Below are 18,822 nucleotides of genomic sequence, written 5' to 3'. Positions count from 1 at the left end.
TTTTTATATTCACTGATCAGAATGTTTATTAGCATCGTTTTAAAGTTGGAAATGGATTTCAACACGTCGAGCTCATTCCAAATTAAGGCCAAATTAAAGGAAACACAAAAGGACTACGACATGTAAGTCGTACTATGGCTATGAGAAAAAGTTGAATTATTACGAAGGGTAACGTAGCTGTAATTAGCTACCCAATTTACGTACATCTCCTGTAGCTGAGAGCTATGACATTAGCCTGGCTAATGAAATATTTTAAATAGATCTTTGTGATGGTTCTTCTTGGGGAAAAAAATCTCATTTGTCATGATATGACGCAATTTCACCATGGTCGACATGGTGAGGCTGTCCGACTCCGAAACAGCCCGCCGCCTCAGCATAAAAAATCCGAGAGAAAACCCTAGATTTATTTTTTATACTTCATTTGGGGACATTCTTGAGTCACTTCCTTTTCAGCAGAGGAAGGTAGAGTAGACAAAATTTTAAATCAAGTGAAAGTAGCGTTCAAAATAATACGACTCCAGTAAAAGTCATCTAAAAAATGTACTCAAGTGCAAGTAAAGCATTTGGTGAAAAGAACACTCAAGTCATGATTAAAATTGTAACTGCTAGTTTTTTTTTTTTCTTAAACAATGAATAAAATTTTTTGAAAAAATAATAATTCTTAATGAATAAAAAATTTTGAAAAAATAATAATAAATAAAATTGCTACTGCTTGCGCCTGAAGGATGAAAGCGTGTCAGTGCACGATGACTAACAAGCAATCGGTGCATCGTTGTAATGGGAATGACAGCCCGGAATGCATCTAGCGCGCGCGGGTATATACACTCGCGCTCTCTCAGCCAATCTACCCTCACGGCCTACCAGGGGCATAGAGGGTCTATAAAACATATCATTGGTCTTCTTGTGTCTTGCAGGTTTCAGCAAATATCTTGGTCCTGATGATAAACAGCTAAAGAGAGAAGTACACCTTCCAATCAAAAAGGAGGAGGTAGCGCTGCCATATGTTAAAGAGGAGGATGACATCACCATGTTGACTGGTGAGCGCTCGAATGGCGAGGATGGTCCGAGTGAGGTAAGCAGAGGGACGGAGCCTCCAAGCGGCACCAGCAGCAGCTCAACAGAAAGACACATTTTCATTGCACCATCAGATAGAAAAGGTGCCACGTCACGCTCCCCTTACAAAGATGGTGGTCAGAAGAAATCTCACCGTGACGGCCAACTCTGCAGATGCTCTCAGTGTGGGAAAAACTTTGCCAATAACTATTCTTGTCGTATGCATATGAGGAGCCACACTGACGAAAAACCTTTTGTCTGCTCAGTTTGTGGTCAAAAATTCACTCAGAAGAGCAAGTTAATCACACACACCAGAACCCACACTGGTGAAAAACCTTTTGTCTGCTCAGTTTGTGGTCAAAATTTCACTCAGAAGAGCAACTTAAAAACTCACACTAGAACTCACACTGGTGAAAAACCTTTTTCCTGCTCAGTTTGTGGAAAAAGATTTGCGCTTAAGGACACATTAAACAAACACACAAGAACCCACACTGGTGAAAAACCTTTTCCCTGCTCAGTTTGTGGTCAGGGATTCACTTCAAAGCAAAGCTTAAAAACCCACTCAAGAACCCACACCGGAGAAAAACCTTTTGCCTGTTCAGATTGTGGTCAAAAATTCAGTCGCAAAAACGTCTTTAAAAGTCACATTAGAACTCACACTGGCGAAAAACCTTTTTCCTGCTCAGTTTGTGGAAAAAGATTCACTCAGAAAAGCGCCTTAAACACACACACAAGAACCCACACCGGTGAAAAACCTTTTTCCTGCTTAGTTTGTGGTCAGGGATTCACTTCAAAGCAAAGCTTAGAAAGACACTCAAGAACCCACACCGGAGAAAAACCTTTTGCCTGCTCAGATTGTGGTAAAAAATTCAGTCGCAAAAACGTCTTAAAAATTCACGCTAGCACTCACACTGGCGAAAAACCTTTCCCCTGCTCAGTTTGTGGTCAAAGATTCACTGAAAAGAAAAGCATAAAAAGACACTCGAGAACCCACACCGGTGAAAAACCTTTTTCGTGCTCAGTTTGTAGTCAAAGATTCACTGAAAAGCAAATCTTAAAAAGGCACTCAAGAACCCACACTGGAGAAAAACCTTTTGCCTGCTCAGATTGTGGTCAAAAATTCAGTTGAAACAACGAATTAAAAAGTCACACTAGAACTCACACTGGTGAAAAACCTTTTTCCTGCTCAGTTTGTGGAAAAAGGTTCACTCAGAAAAGCGCCTTAAACACACACAAGAACCCACACCGGTGAAAAACCTTTTTCCTGCTTAGTTTGTGGTCAGGGATTCACTTCAAAGCAAAGCTTAGAAAGACACTCGAGAACCCACACCGGAGAAAAACCTTTTGCCTGCTCAGATTGTGGTAAAAAATTCAGTCGCAAAAACGTCTTAAAAATTCACACTCGCACTCACACTGGTGAAAAACCTTTTTCCTGCTCAGTTTGTGGTCAAAGATTCACTGAAAAGAAAAGCTTAAAAAGACACTCGAGAACCCACACCGGTGAAAAACCTTTTTCGTGCTCAGTTTGTGGAAAAAGATTCACTCAGAAAAACACCTTAAACATACACACAAGAACCCACACTGGCGAAAAACCTTTTTCCTGCTCAGTTTGTGGACAAGGATTCAGTTGCAAGAGCATCTTAAGACGACACACAAGAACCCACACTGGCGAAAAACCTTTTTCCTGCTCATTTTGTGGTCAAAGATTCACTCAAATTCACCACTTAAAAGTACACACAAGAACCCACTCTGGAGAAAACCTTTTTCTTGCTTAGTTTATGGTCAAGGATTTGATCACAAGGATCGGATTAAGAGACACGTGTGTGTTGGTGTGAGAAGCAGTGGCCAATGACTCTTTTGCCTGTCATCCATGCTGCCTTCATCAGATTGTGCTCACAGGTCGATTGTATTCTGGAGAGCTTCCTCAAATCCTGTTGAGGATTGGCACTTGCATAATGTGGATCCACACTTTTGCCGAAAGTATTGGCTCACCTGCTTTAACTCTCAAGTTGAGTGGCATTATTTATACAATACTTTCCCTCTTTCAAACTACACTTTTCAGAATTAATATTTGAAACAATAGATCCTAAATTACAAAAATTCTAAATCATTCATCAATAATATAATTACATAAATATGGAAAATTATGACTCGCAAATATTCGTTTTTGGGGGAGGGGTAATTATATATAATTTTAAAAGTTACTATTACTCCTCTTGATTGACAGTGACATATTACGACGGAGTATTGTGGCCAAATAAAGGGAGGGGAAAAAATGACTACGAGATTGAAGTTGTACTCTTACTACAAGAAAAAAAGTCGTATTACGTAGGAGTAATGTAGCTTGTAGTGGACCAAAGATACACGAGGACACTGGTGTTGCAACTTAGGTGAACATTCAATTTAATAAAGTCACAAAAGAGAACCCATATAACAAAATATCTTGGGCCCAACATAAACGAGGCCAACATAACAAAAGGCTTCAACCAAACTGACCTGCAGACCCATCTCTGCGGCTGCTTTAATAAAGACAGACTACGAACTACCACCTGAGGGAGGCATGACAACCAGTTAAGCAAACATTGTCAATTTAAACAACAACAGATGGAGAAATTACATACATCAACTTAGAACAATAATCAACTAATGTGCATTGAAATTATCCCTGAAAATTTTACCCCAAACCATATTTAAATCAACCTAAATATCCCCCCTCCAGAATAGTAGGTGCCAGATCTTGAACAGCTGTGGTCGCTACCTCAAATAAGAAAATCAGATCCCATAAGCATTCAAACAAACTTTAACCAAAGTGTACATGTCCAAAAGAATATCACATAAATAACTAAATCTTGAAACACTAAATGGTGCCGGTAGTGGTAGCCACCACATAGCTGAATAAGGGGCTACGCACTTTATGTACATGTACCTTAGCCGGGAACTCCGACAAAGCATCAGTAAAAGTGCAAAACAATATCGGTGTAGGATCGGAAGTGCAAAAACCTGGATCGGGGCATCCCTAATTCGACCGCCATATTGTCCGTCATTGTTTATCCGTATTCTCAATGGTTTCAATTTTTCGTGCAATTTATAGACCCTACCCACCGACGTCACAAAACCACGTGATCGCTGTATTGCTCTGCCCCCTTGTCCGTCATTTTGTGTCTGTATTATCAATGGTCTCAATTGATCGAGCAATTTATAATGCATTTCATGGAAGACCCGGTGCTTTCGGATGCCTTAAACTCGATGCGTTGCATAAAAGACGTTATGTGGAAAAGCTTCAGTTTATCCATTCGCCAGATCCATATTTGATGCCTAAATCGATATTTTTCGATCCGTTGTCTTCACCGTCTCTGCCTGACATCTGCTACCCTGATATCTACAACTATCTTGTCCACAGAAACTCAGCCTATTCTCACGAAACTTTGAAAAACGTTAAGAGCAGCACTCTAAGCAGCATTACCCCGTGTGACCCTTCCAATTTTCTAAAATGGCGATAATCAATAAAAAAAAAAGTTGACTGCGATGGCCGAAGCTTCAAGGATAGGTGGATATTGGACTATTTCTTCAATAAAATACGCAACAACTGTGTCTGCCTCATTTGCAAAGAGACAGTCGCTGTTTTCAAAGAGTTCGCTGTGACGCGATATTACCAAACAAGACACGCTGACATGTACGACATTACAGAGAAGATACGCAGCGAGAAATGAAAGCAACTTGAAGCTCGTTTAATTTCACAGCAGTAGTATTTCACAAGAGCCCGAGTGTCGAAAAAGAACACCACAAAGGCGAGATTGTTGAAATTATGAATTAAAAAAAAAATAAAATAAAGCAAGTGTGACACACAGAAGAGCTTGCTAAAATTTGTTTAAATATATTGTTCTACGTAAATCAGCCAAGGTAGCCCCCCACATTTTTACCACACCAAATCTGGCCCCCTTTTGCAAAAAGTTTGGACACCCCTGTTTAACTGATGATCCGGAGACGAGGCCAGCTTCTTTCAATTGGTACCAGCTAAATATTATTCAAAAAATAATGATGGTAGAAGAAATAAGCATCTTGAATTTGAAACTGTATGTTGTTGCCGATTAGCCTCGCAATGATCTTAATTGTGGTTGTCAGCCCAAAACCCTCTAAATATATATTAAATGCATCTTACCAGATATAAAATGACTACTACATAATCTGTGGTGATCGTTTGGTGCCCAGTTTTCACGTCGAATTGCAGTAGTCCATCTCGCTCTCCTCTCAGAGTCTCTCGGAATACGGTAGAACTTCAAGTCTCTCCGTCTATCTTCTCTTTTACTGCAACCAACCGCCACACACGCCTTCACCATTTTGATTATTAATCTTAACGAGCAGAAAAATTAGCCATAATAGGAAGAATTTACGTAGCGGTGATGCGTAAACATGACGAGCTGACGGACAATATGGCGTGGAGGCGTGGTTGTGACGTCATGCAAATTATGGAAGCCCCAGTGCTTTCAGACGCTGTAAACTCATTGGATGAGTTGCATAAAAGCCGTTATTTGGAAAAGCTTCGGTCGATTCAGTCGCCAGATCCATATTTGATGCCCAAACCGATGTTTCCTCCCGTCTGGTCCCGTCCCGTGCGTCAGAGCTCGTCCCGAGACCACAAAATTTCCAATCATACTCCAGTTTATGTCACGATAAGGAGTCGGGTACCCAAAATCGGCACTGGCCCGAATATGAACCGAGATCTGGTCAGCTGAGCGTCACCGTTGTCACGATTGTAAAATGAAATTTGATCGACAACGGGCCGGTGTGTGCCGAAAAATAGCTGCTCCGCGTGAAATGTTCCCCCTGCCAGGAGCACTTATTTATAACGCTTTATTGACGTGAAAACATCAAATGTTTTCATGGACGCCTTACAGTAATGGATTTACGACTGTAAGATCAGTTTTAAATAATTAAGTTACACAAAATATTAGTAATGTATTTTCGTAACAAATCGTGGACTGGGCCACATAACCATCTTTGAACAGAAATGTATTAGTCTTCAGGTTTTCACGACCATATCCCAATGACAATCACACAGGTATGACATATATTAGTTCAAGCAGAGTAAAATAATACATATTCACGGTACAAGAAAGTCCTTTCCGTGTGGGCGCTCCCGTCAGGGGGGACATTTCACGCAGGGCGGCTATTTTTCGGCACAACACCTGTTGTTGCGCTCACCTTCTTGCTGCGTGACCGTGGCAACGAGCTTCGTAGTCTCCGTCTGATGATGTCTACGATCGTGTTGGCATCATATTGATGTTTTCGCCGCTGTCTGACGACTGTCGACACAAACGCATCATGGACCGAGATAAACAAACGTGCTGCTTTCGAGATTTGCCCTTTTAACAATGGGCACACAGCAACTACTAAAATGACCGTTTATCTTCTCTGTTACTGCAACCAACCGCCACACATGCCTTCACCATTTTGATTAATCAATGTTAACGATTGTCAGGAAGGTTTTTGGGTTCGTTTACTAGGCGGTGATTCCTTAGACAAGCAGAAAAACACGCAGTAATAGGAGGAATGTACGTAGCGGTAATATGTAAACACGATGAGCTGACGGACAATATGGCGGCACCAGTCAGGGGGGCGGAGTTGTGACGTCACGTGATTGGGGTTTATACTCGAAGTATCGCAGCGGCAGATCTGGCCGCTTCTCTTGTGTTTTATATGAGGCTAAACAAGTTGCCCGACAAGCAGTCACACAGCTAAAATGGAGGTTGTAAATGAGCGCTTATATGGCAATACACGCTCTGATAAAGAATGAGAAAAACAGTCAATGTATGCAACATGGCAGTGACATGTGCATTTATGTCGGTTTTGTTTTACTTTTTTTAGTTTAACTCTTTAACACCTAACCCTTTGATTATGCCTTTATATTTCAAAGAAAAATAATCGCAATTGCCCGATTGGATCCCTTTTTCAGGACACCATAACCTTAATGTCCAAACTTGTTTTTTCAACCAATTATAATCAACATTTTGGACCCAAACAGATAAAATAAAACATTTTTGTCAAAATTTGTAAAATTGATGTCCTGTTGACAACCAAACATGCTCAACGAAACGTTTTTAAGCTTGATATTTATTCACCATGTTAAGATAAACATTCAACAACAAAAATGGCACTGAATAGTTTTATATTTGATACGGCAACAAAAACAGCAGGTATGATCAAAGGCGTTTTTGTCCTATCTACATATTATGGTCAAAACAGGTTATATGCAGGAGACAAACAGTGCAAAATAGTGACTATATCAATGAAATACACAGTAGAAGCATGCAAAATTTCCGATTCTCAGATTATTTGCGATTCGGCCGTGGAAGATTCGAGAACGATTCACAAACATCCAAATTCCGATTATTGAATTATACCTGGTAAAGCGGAAATAAAACACAGTCAGCGCGGTCTTCGGGACGCAATGAGGAACGGACCGAGAGTAAATATCATGTGCATCTAATGCCGCTAGATAAAAAAAAAAATAATAATACCTGACTGCGGCCATCAGCCGCTACAAACAGCGCCCAGTTGCTACTTGTTAGTTACTACAAACATACGGCAATATACGGCTATGGTAGATATCACATATATCTAGAACTAGATGTGAAATGACAGACGACGGCCGTGTTAGACCATGTATCAAGAACTAGATGCGAAATGACAGCCTTCCCCGCGCTACTAAACAGGCGCCATCTTAAAACGGTAGACTTCTCTAGAGGGCTCTGTTGTAGTGAACCTAATTACTTTTTATCTAAAATACCCCTAAATCGGCAAAATCTTGGCTTGAATCTTTCTTTAAATGATGAAACAGTTTTAAAACTGTCGAAAGTAGACATAAGGGAAATGATGGAATAACAGGCACAACTTTAACGGTTGATTCACAACATTAAATTAATTGAATGTAGTTTAAAGCTGCTGTTACAGAATGGGGACTTGAGTATTTTATTTACTGTTTTTGACAGGTAACTTGATACTAAAATACGGTAGTAGTTTGGTTTATTTAGCCTGAGAGGATTTTTGAACAATTTTGGAACAAATATACAGAACATTAAAAAAAAAAAAAAAAAAAAAAAAGGGGTGGGGGGGCTTCAATAATCGATTTATAATTGAATCAGAGCCTCTGAATCGTAATCAAATCAATAAGTGCCAAAAGATTCCCACCTCTAATACACAGTATATATAAAAGTTACCCCAACCTCCATCTCCTAATTCCCCCCCCCCCACATTTCCGAAATGCAAAACCTCCATTTTAACAACTTAAGAACATTGGGTGTTCATTAAAATAGTGTACCGCACATAACACGTCACCTTTGCTAAATAATATTCATGATATAATACAATATTCATCATATTTAGTATGATCCCTATAACCAGCATTATGTACTATTCTTATGGCTCTTTTTTGCAAAATGGATAGTGATGTTATTGTACATTTATAAGTGTTAGCCCAGACCTCTGCACAGTAGTGTAAATATGGCAGGATTAAAGAATGTGGAGTGATTTATTGTCAAGACTGTGTTTAGCTTTATTCAGGACTGATATGCTTCTTGATACTTTACTTTGTGTATGTTTTATATGAGCTTTCCAGTTACCCTTGTCATCAATAACAACCCCAAGAAACTTGTTTTCATAGACCCTTTCAATATTCATCCCATCTATCTGTATTTGTACTGACTATATTTATTGTATCTGGTAAATAACATGATTTTGGTTTTACTTAAATATAATAATTTTTTATGTGTCAAGCCATGTCTTTAGTTTACAAATTTCATCAGAAACCCCCCCAGGAGCTCATGCACATGCCCCCCAGAGAAAAGATACTTGTTTCATCTGCAATTTTAATATTCTTGAAACTTTGTATATATCATTTATATAAGAATAAACAGTTTTGGACCTAACACTAAACCCTGAGGGACACCACAAGCAATGTCCAAGCATAATGATGAATAGTCACCCTCTTCACCCAGTGTAGTGCCACCCCCCTAATCCAATACTTTTCAAGTTTATTGATTAAAATGTCATGATTAATAGTGTCAACTAGGGATGTCCCGATCTAGGTTTTTGCACTTCCGATCCGATACCGATATTGTTTTGCACTTCCGATCCGATACCGATATTGGCCGATACCGATACCGGCCTATCTGAGCATGTATTAAAGTTATTTAGCCTCCTTACTTAGTTGTCAGACTCATGTTGAAAAGAGTTTTATTACTCTTGATAACAACTAGCCAGCTGAATTAAGTGAGTTTGAATAACACACAATGGTTGGTAACAAGAAACTGACCTGTTTATTCAGTGACAAACACAAAACATTATAAATGACAAACAGAAATGGCATAGTCAGTAAAACGTGCAAATAATATTGTAAACTGTCAGTGGAAAATCCCATTAAGCCCCCAAGCTATTAGATGCTTTTAATGTTCCGTGCATTAGTAACAAAAATTGTATAAAAAACCTCAGGTTTAAATAAACAACTATTTCAGTATCAAGTTAACATTTTAAAATAGTAAATAAAATACTCAAGTCCCCATTCTGTATCAGCAGCTTTGAACTACATACTTTTTTAGGAAATCACAACTAAAAACAATAGACCATGCCTCTTTTAAGTAAAAGACAACAATATTAATACTGCACAGAAACACAGAAGAAATAAAATGTGTTTATAAGAAAAATACAATTCCACTTAATAATTTAAGCATCTAGGCAAATGAAAACGTTTCCCCCTTATAGCTTCTGCTATGGCGTTCCATGTGTAATACAGTGGTACCTCAACATACGAAGTTAATTCGTTCCAGGAGCTTGTTTGTAAGTCGAAATGGCCGTATGTCAAGCAGTATTTTTCCATAAGAATACATTATAATTCCAATAATTCGTTCCACAGCCCAAAAACCCACACTACATCCTTAATAAATACTGGTGTTACTATTGCAAATAGGAATTTCAACGAGCAAAACAAATAAAATATTAATAAAAATCAGAATAACAATAATAATAGTAATAAAAATACGGTAATAATAATACAGTACAGTACCTGTAATAATGTAACGAATCGAGTTCCAATGTGGCGGACTTTTTTTGCTGCACCTGAACGCACCGCGGGGCTGACGGTGAGCAGGAGGAGAGCGCTTCTTACTTTCTGTTTCGATCCTGGCGTCAACAGCAGTGGACACTCGACGAGTTGATGGAATAAATGATTAGAAACCTGACGAAGCTGGTGATGTCTTACCACAATAAGAGCTGTCACCCTAACTTATAAAGACTGGCGAACGGAGGGGGACCGCCGGCCGAGATCGACATTCTACGACCCAGTTCATAGATGCACACATCATGCTTATATTTTGCTATCATTCACATCTTCATTTCAATGGTAAGCGTCACCTTTTTTTTCTCCACCTGCACTAAACTAAAAACAGAACTAAAATGCATTTTGCGTAGTTGGTAACAAGGAAGCCGAACTTTTAACTGCACGTCAGCGGCACGCACGCGCGCACGCGAGGCGATAAATCGCAGCGGAAAAATTATCGCCTTCATTTTTATGTACCGTGTGATAAATGGAATTATTGCATATTGCGACCGGCTAAGATTCAAGTCAAGATTTTGCCGATTTAGGAGTACTTTAGATAAAAAGTTAATTAGGTTCGCTTGGAAGATTCACTACAACAGCCTACAAGGGAAGTCTCCTGCTTTAAGATGGCGGCTGTTTACTAACGCAGCTAGTTTTCAATGCATGTGTATGTCGCTAAATGCTTGATTAGGTTGGTTTTATTAAAACTTCTTACAACTTTACCACCACGCTTGACTTTATTGTGGCATATGTTGCACTCTGCCTCTTCGTCTTTATCGTCCTTTAAGGTGAAATGATCCGACACAGCTGACATTTTTACAGATAAAGTCTCTTGGTAAATTGGGAGAAGGTAATGTAGTGTGTTGAAGGTGTGCCGTAAATTGCGGACCGGATTTTAGGGAAACCGAAGCAAAAACTGGAATGGATTATGTATATCGGTGCGCTGGAAAACCCGGACCGGATTTTCCCCAAAAAATGGATCGGAAGTCTGGATCGGAATTTTTCCGTGTCGGCCGATCCGATCCGCATTTTTTGCCCATATCGGCGTCCGATCCAAATATCGGATCGGGACATCTCTAGTGTCAACTGCTTTCTTCTAAGAATATTCCAACTGAGTGTAATTTGTGATCAATAGCGTTACTGATGTCCTGAACCAATTCAATTAATGCTAGTGATGTTGAGCTGTTTGCCTTAAATCCATCCTGACTGTCGAAAAGTAAGTTATATTTAGTTGTGAATTTATCTAATCTGTTGTTGAATCATTTTTCAAGAATTTGGGGAAATCGTGGAAGTAGAGAAGCAGGCCTGTAATTTGTAAAGTGGTGCCTATCTCCAGTCTTGTGTTATGGCACTACTTTAGCTATTTTCATTTTGTTTGGAAATGTACCCGTTGAAAATGATCAAATATAAATATAAAGTATGTTAGTGGTTTTGGAATCCCTTCAATGACCTTTTTTACAACTGTCATGTCAATGTAATTTCAATGAGTGGATGTTTTGTATTTACATGTATTTGCCGTATCAATTATTTCTTCCACCACTGCTGTAATGGACATTAAACTGGGATTCCTTTCAATGAGGTTTTCATTCCACTCCTCGGATAAACTTTTTTTTTTTGCCAGATTTGGTCCAACATTTACGAAGAAATAATTAAAGCTGCTGACGATGTCATCCCTATTATCGTTCTTCACATCATTTTCCACAAAGCATTGAGGATAGCTCCGTTGCGTTGCACCATTTTTAATAATTCCATTCAATATGTCCCATATTCCTTTAATATAGTTTTTTTTTTTTTAAAATATATATACAATATGTTACGATAGTAGTCTTTCCTACATACCCTTACGATATTAGTCAGGTTTTTTTAAATATTTTTTTTCTGCCTCTGTAGTTCTTTGTTTTATAAATTCTCTATACAGTGTATTTTTCTCCTTTACAAGCGTTTGTAATCCCTTCGTGAACCATGGTCGATCTTTGTACTTTTGTTTTCTGCCGTACCGTTGTATTGGACAGTTTTCATCATATAAGTATGTGAATATATTAAAGAAAATGTTTCATATACACGGTCAATGTCAATTCCATTACATGCATATTCCCAATTTTGTGCCAATAAATCCTTTTTAAATGAGTTCAGTTTCCTCTGTACTTACTTGTCTGTACTTGACATTCTGCTCTGGCAACTTTCTTAGCTGGGTACCATTATAAACTGTTAGATCACTAATATTGTTAATTAAGTCCGCTTACTGTATTACTTTCAATGTCATTGGTGACTATATTATCTATTAAAGTAGCATTGTTGGTTGTGATTCGACTCGGTCTGGTGATTTTTTTCATACAAACTCATACTGTACATGGTATTAGGGCTGGGCGATATGGCCTTAAGTACGAATCACGATAAATACCTCGATGACGACAAATTCGCCCAAGCGGACTGTTATATAATTTGAAAATTTGAATCAATGCATGGAATACAAATTAACCGTTTCTCGTTAAATTTATTTAACTAGCTTTCAATTTAACAATTGCACATGCAGTCTAAACATTAAGTATTAAAGAAAATCTTGTAAAAAAAAATAAGAATTCTAGTGTGAACATTTATAACAGCTTGTATGACTTGAAAAATGTACAACATTATAAAAATCAATATGACGACTGCAAACGTGATTCTAACACAAATGACTTGCAGCTTTAACAGTACACTTCAGACAACTTATTGGTAATGGCTGCTGTGACATAATTATTCAACACATGTGTTTACGTCAAGATTTTAGTTTTTTTTTTTTTTTCCCCGAAACATTTTTTAATACATGCACCCCCCACACAGACACAACCAGATGCCAATGAAACATTTAAGGTTTTATGATGGCAGAATAAACACATACAGAAAAATAGCTGTGGCCATAAAACTGTCATATTATATATATATATATATTATATATAGGCTTCCCTGCTGGATTATACTTTATGCTGAGTGCTTTACCATCATGAAAGCTTTCAGAGAAATCACACAGGGATGCCAAATAACGCGACATATTGATCGCTACATGAAGTCCGTGCACAATGCACAGTCCACTCATTAATTTCCGCCGTTTCGACAAGGTTAGAGCCGCTATCCGCTATATGGCTTTTGAAAACATTTCTCCTATCCAGTCCTCGAATGTTTCAATATTAGAGCCTGGTGCTGTATAAATACAGCGGATTATGACATTTTTGCGTTTTTCATCATCTAATTCAATTGTTATATATTCCAAAAGGTTATCAACCTGTTGGTCGGGTCAAGCGGTTGTCATACTTTCTCCAACTTTGTAGTTCAAAATTTTATCCACATACAAGCCGACTGCTCCTCCACTTTTATTCTTTCGGTTTAAACGGTTAAATTCATAACCATCCTGTTCAAAATCCATTCCTTTATCTGCTTTGAGCTGTGTTTTGGATGTGGCAATACTTTGATGGTTTTATACATTTATTCCGATATTTTCTCACATTACTGATGTTTGCACACATACTTCTGCTGTATTACTGATAATGTATTGTTCATTTTAATGGTAGAGTTCCTCTGTGTAATAGCAGCAGTTGTTGTTGTTTTAAAAAAGAAATTAGTCTGGATCTACATCATACTTGGGATCCAGTGATTTATGTTCAGTATGTTGAAATGATCTGAGCTCTAGATTCCCATGATCAGCAATCCTTTGGAATACAGGTTCTTCTTAAAGAAAATTAGCATATCGTGATAGAGATCATTATTTTCTGTAATGTACTTATAAACATTAGACTTTTATATATTTTAGATTCATTACAACTGAAGTAGTTCAAGCCTTTTATTGTTTTAATATTGACGATTTTGGCAAAAAAAGTTAAAAAAAAAAAAAAAAAAAAAAATCCCTATTTCAAAAAATTAGCATTTCATGAAAGGGTACTCTCAAGAAGCTATTAACCTAATCATCTGAATCAATGAATTAACTCAAAACCCCTGCGAAGATTCCTGAGGCTTTTAGAAACTCCCAGCCTGGTTCATTACTCAAAACCGCAATCGTGGGCAGGACTGCCGACCTGCCTGCTGTCCAGAAGGCCATCATTGACACCCTCAACCAAGTGGCTAAAGCCCGAGTTATACTCCCGCGTTGCGGTGACGGCGCACCGACTACGGCGTCATTCGACATTCGATAGTTCTGCGGTGAGAGAACGCGTTGCTTTGTAATTCACCGCCAAGCCACTAGAGGGGTGTGGCGTTATGTTTGTACGTTTTTGGGGCATGCTTTTTGACTTCCGCTAGTCTAGTTTACCGGGGAAAAAATAAACAATGCAAGATGGAACCTTTGAAAGTAAATATTGTGCTCATCAACACTGAATAAATATTGAACATACAAATGTTGAGGGGCAGGCGATGCAGAAGACGGTTTCGAGGCTGTCTGGCCGACTTTTTATGCCGCACAGAGAGTTTTAGACTCTGGTGGAGAGAGCTAGCTGTGGCGGCTAGCTCGAAACTGGCGTCGAGCACTACGTTCAAGGTCTTCAAACTCAAAGCCCTCCAGCCCGATTTGTTTGCCGTGTCCTACAACCAGCCAGTGGGAAGCCATAGCAGATTTCTGGCGTCTATGGAACTTCCCAAACTGCGTTGGGAGCCTTGATTTTAACGTTAACATAAAAAGCACCGAGGCACTCTCAATCAGTGATGATGTATCGTGTGTGAACTGTCTGTTATTGAAAATTAACGATCAAAACAACTCTTTAACACCAAATCTGTGCTTTATTCTTCATATACTTGAAGTGTGACACATAAATAAGTCACAGACTCACAGCAAACATATGTACACAATAAATGATGATGTGCACCAACCAAAAAATACGACATGAAGTGATAAAAAGTTGGCAGTTTTTGGCCGACTGGGTCACCGCTTCGTGTGGCCAATCTATTCCGAACACACACCTCTCGGTGGTTCTTCCATTTTAAAATTTTTTTTCAATCGCCGACCTTGCCATTTGGCAATCACAATAATGTCTTGACGAGACTTGCTCTTCGATGATACTCCGGTCAGCTTGGTCCATTTTTGCGTGTAGAAAATAATGTTTGATTCTATTCTGCAATGGCGGTGATTTCGCGCTGAACCAGAAACCAGTCTGAGCGGACCAATCACAGTCCGTTTCTGCCACGTCATACGCGTCTACGCGACGCGAAGGTTAGAAAATTCGAGAGGAGCGCGTCAGGCTATGGCGCAGGGTCGTAACTCGGGTCTTCCTTGACGGCGCAGGTCTGACGCGGAAGTATAACTCGGCCTTAAGACACAGAAAAACATTTCTGATCAAGGCACCTCTGTGGGAAGGAAAAAATGTTTAAAAAAATTCTAAACCTGCCCTGTATACACAGCAATTTACAACGTCAGATATTTTTTCTTAAGTCTAGTCAAATAATTTTCTCCATCTTGTTTTGAGTGTTAAAGACTAATTAACAGAGAATTGTGTCAGATTATTCCACTTACTTTTAAGTAAATATCATATGTTCTTACTAAGCCCATCCATCTAAAAGTTGATCATTTTTCACCTAAATCAAGATAAAATTGCTTACAAATAATGTTTTGGATAATAGCTGTTCTTGAATTAAGAACATTTGACCTTTTAAAGCTTTTTAAAGATTAAATATACTAATTTATTGCTTAAAATAAGTATTTGAAGCTTATTTTCATCATTCTTTTATTTTCCGAACCGCTTCTGAAAATCTGCGTAAAATTTACTTGAAGCATTGGCAGATAATTTCACTTATTTCTAGTAGATTTACACTTAAAACAAGGGAATTCATTCATTTATTTATTTTTGTTTTAAGGAGGTGGGTTTTTGCAGTGCATATGTATTGGTTCAGGTGATATACTGTTCAGTTAGAACCTTTGTTTTCAAAAACTACTAAAGAAACATTTTGAAAACTCCCAGAATAAATGTCTGGATTATATTAGCAAATTTGAATTGCATTATTTGAACACATATTATATTAACATACACGAAAAATACAAACTTGTTGATCATCTCTTAAGTATCCAGGGATGCAAAAAAAACCAAACAAAAAAACATTTGTCTTACTACCACTTAAAATCGTCTAAATGAATTAAATATAACAAAAAACAAATCTTAGTCAGGGAATAACAAAAACGGAGCCTTCCTTTTCAGGTAAAACACTACTGCTTTTGTCCACAAGCACAGCCAAACTCAACAAAAAAATGAAAGCTCCTATGGGCTGCTTTAACACTGCATAAATAAAAGAAAAATGAAAACTGGGGAAACGGGGTAAACCTTGGTTCACTACATTTCTTACAGTTTAACGTTAACAGTAGAAAACATTCAGAGAGTGAAAAGGTGTCAAAGTAAGTCTGAACATAATTCAAGTACTGTAATCCACTTAGTAATGGTAGGGTCAATAATATGCTTACAACATATGGGAAGACAATCTAAATGACCTTCTGTATTTAACCGAAGCCATTATATAATGCAAATAAGACTGCTTTAAAGTTTGTGGGGACAATTTGAGCATCCTGAAAAGTTGCTAGTGTTATGTCCCTACCATCCCGATGCAAACCTACCCCCTTGCTTCATTATCCTTTCCAATTTGACGCGATGTGTCATTTTACACCCATATTTCTTGGCAGGCTCTGAAGATATTTTAAAAGACAAGCAAGCAAGAAGTCCTTGCCGGAAATTCCTTCAAATAGGTGACAACACAACGTCACAGTAGTGTTCATATGGAAAGTACGGAGCACACTATTTAATGCGGTGACATGTGTTTTAGGAATTTGTGATTTCGGCACCAGTTGTAGGTTTTCTCACATGTCTGAGGCAGATATGTTCCATTTAAGGAAAAAAGTGGAAAGTAGGTTTACGCTTTAAGTATATTTTAAACAAATAAATTATATATAGTAGATGAAAATCAACGCCTGGAGGGTTCTGACGACCCGAACGCGTTGGAGCTCAACGTGGAAATCTGGCTGTCCAACAGGGAAAAGCGAAAAAGCGGCCAGACCGGCATAAGGTAAGAATTGCACGTACACGTCTCATGTCAAAAAGCTGAACTTTCATCCACGTAGTGAGGACCGCACACCGTTTGACATCCCTCCGCAGATCTTCTCCGTTCCCGACCTACCGCGCTCCTTGGTGCCGCCTTCTTCAGGCGGCTGGAAAGTCGATAGCGACATGGACTGGGGATAATCAATGGGGGGAAAAAATCGAGTGTGCTAGATTTAACCTTACAATAAAGGTGTGACGGTGATATATCGTGATACTTTGTAACCCAAAAGCGTATCTATATGCTCCAGCCAAGAATCGATTTATCGTTTTAAAGATGTGTCACTGTTTAAAAAAACAAACAGTTTGATACCAAAATCTCCCATTAGAATAATGAACATCTTCGCTTAGCTTACTGGCTTCCCTTGACGGCGCTAGACGTCCAATTCAAGGGCACGAAAACTAAAGCATTCACAACAAGTCTTGTGGGTATTTCCAGGTCACTTCATGTTCAGTTTGCAGGTCACGCCACTGACGGCCATAGACAGCCAATTTTTTTGAAGTGGGAGGGATGGCAGCGAATGAACAAACACTGCTACCCTCCCACTTTAAACAGATCGGACGTCTACTTGAAATAGTCATTGAAATGTGGTTTGATTGTTGATTTCGGGGTATGAGTCACTACCTATTGATTTTGGAAGCATATCAATAACCTTTTCTTTTGGCCTACAAAGTATCGTGATATATCATCTTTTCGATTTGTTGTCACGCCCTAATGTAGATGTGTGTGTAAAAAAACATTGTTCTTAACTGTCCGTCAGTTGCAGCTCTCATGGTACATTCCATTACTATTCATAGCCCGTTAGCTAATATAAAAATGCAAAGTTTGTTATTCATGCAGTTCGTGCAGCTAAGAGGCAACGGAATGGCACGAGTTGAGTATTGCACCTCCCATGTTTTCATATCCCCAAGTACCTTCATTTGGCCGAAAGATAGCAGCATTGTTTAATGTATTATTGCCAGACTGAGGCTATGATTTGTTATGCTGTGCTGACGTCAGTGATTGCAAACCAAACCGCGCAAAATCAAAATAATATTTAAACACTTCCGCCCTGTGACACACACCCGAACAAGAATGGGTATTGTTAGTATGTTTTATATAAAATATAGTATATTTTTCCTGGTCGGAGGTTGGAAAACTCCGGCTTCCCAACTTCCTCGAACGCAGCAAAAAGAGTGGCCACTTTTCTCTCTTTGTTATCTTTGGTCTTTGATCTCCTCTATCTCAGTCACTTAACCGAAGTCACTTTATTGTAGCCTAGCTGGCCGACCGATAACATCGACACGCCGTCAGGCATTCAGAAATCGAGTAAATTGTCACCGGCTCCAGTAAAAGAGGAGCCCCCGCGTCACCAATGCTGGACTGTGTGCAAAATAATTAAGCTTGAGAACGATAAACCGATATGACCGGATATCCGGTTTTACAGGTGAGAGATACAGCTGTATCGATAGTAAAGTTACCATTCGACAGTAATTAGCCATTAAATATTCAATGAACCGATAGTAGAGATAGAATTCGGCTATCACGAGCACAACAATCGGCTTCTAATAACTAGTTCAATGCATTGCATAATGGGAAGATAATTAAGCTTTTAATTCACATGCTGCGGTTGTGTCATTCACCACACAGCGCAT

At 38.7% G+C, this 18,822-nt stretch overlaps 2 protein-coding genes across 2 annotated transcripts in view; both read left to right on the top strand.

Annotated features, from left to right (window-relative positions):
• Positions 1-12,606, top strand: part of LOC130928959 (gastrula zinc finger protein XlCGF57.1-like) — a 44,721-nt gene extending 32,115 nt beyond the window's left edge. The window contains exon 3 of the mRNA XM_057855811.1: positions 915-12,606. Coding sequence (XP_057711794.1) covers positions 915-2,182 — 1,268 coding nt within the window. The 3' untranslated portion in view covers positions 2,183-12,606. The remainder of the gene's footprint in view (positions 1-914) is intronic.
• On the top strand, positions 12,516-17,385 carry LOC130928668 (zinc finger matrin-type protein 5-like). Its single transcript, XM_057855386.1, has 5 exons — positions 12,516-12,525; positions 16,776-16,838; positions 16,916-16,996; positions 17,047-17,155; positions 17,211-17,385. Exons 1-5 carry the CDS (start codon positions 12,516-12,518, stop codon positions 17,329-17,331), a joined length of 384 nt encoding a protein of 127 aa, XP_057711369.1. The 3' UTR covers positions 17,332-17,385.
• The last annotated feature ends 1,437 nt before the right edge of the window (positions 17,386-18,822 follow it).

This window comes from Corythoichthys intestinalis, chromosome 13, assembly GCF_030265065.1.
Source record: "Corythoichthys intestinalis isolate RoL2023-P3 chromosome 13, ASM3026506v1, whole genome shotgun sequence".
Lineage (NCBI taxonomy): Eukaryota > Metazoa > Chordata > Actinopteri > Syngnathiformes > Syngnathidae > Corythoichthys > Corythoichthys intestinalis.
Note: the sequence above shows the minus strand (reverse complement) of the source record. Positions and strands in the feature narration are given on the sequence as shown.

Excerpts from the sequence above, each read along its gene's own strand:
- LOC130928668 (XM_057855386.1), top strand. Across the intron at positions 16,997-17,046 it reads TTTAAGGAAAAAAGTGGAAA|ATGAAAATCAACGCCTGGAG; the intron begins GTAGGTTTACGC and ends TATATATAGTAG. Across the intron at positions 17,156-17,210 it reads AGCGGCCAGACCGGCATAAG|TGAGGACCGCACACCGTTTG; the intron begins GTAAGAATTGCA and ends TCATCCACGTAG.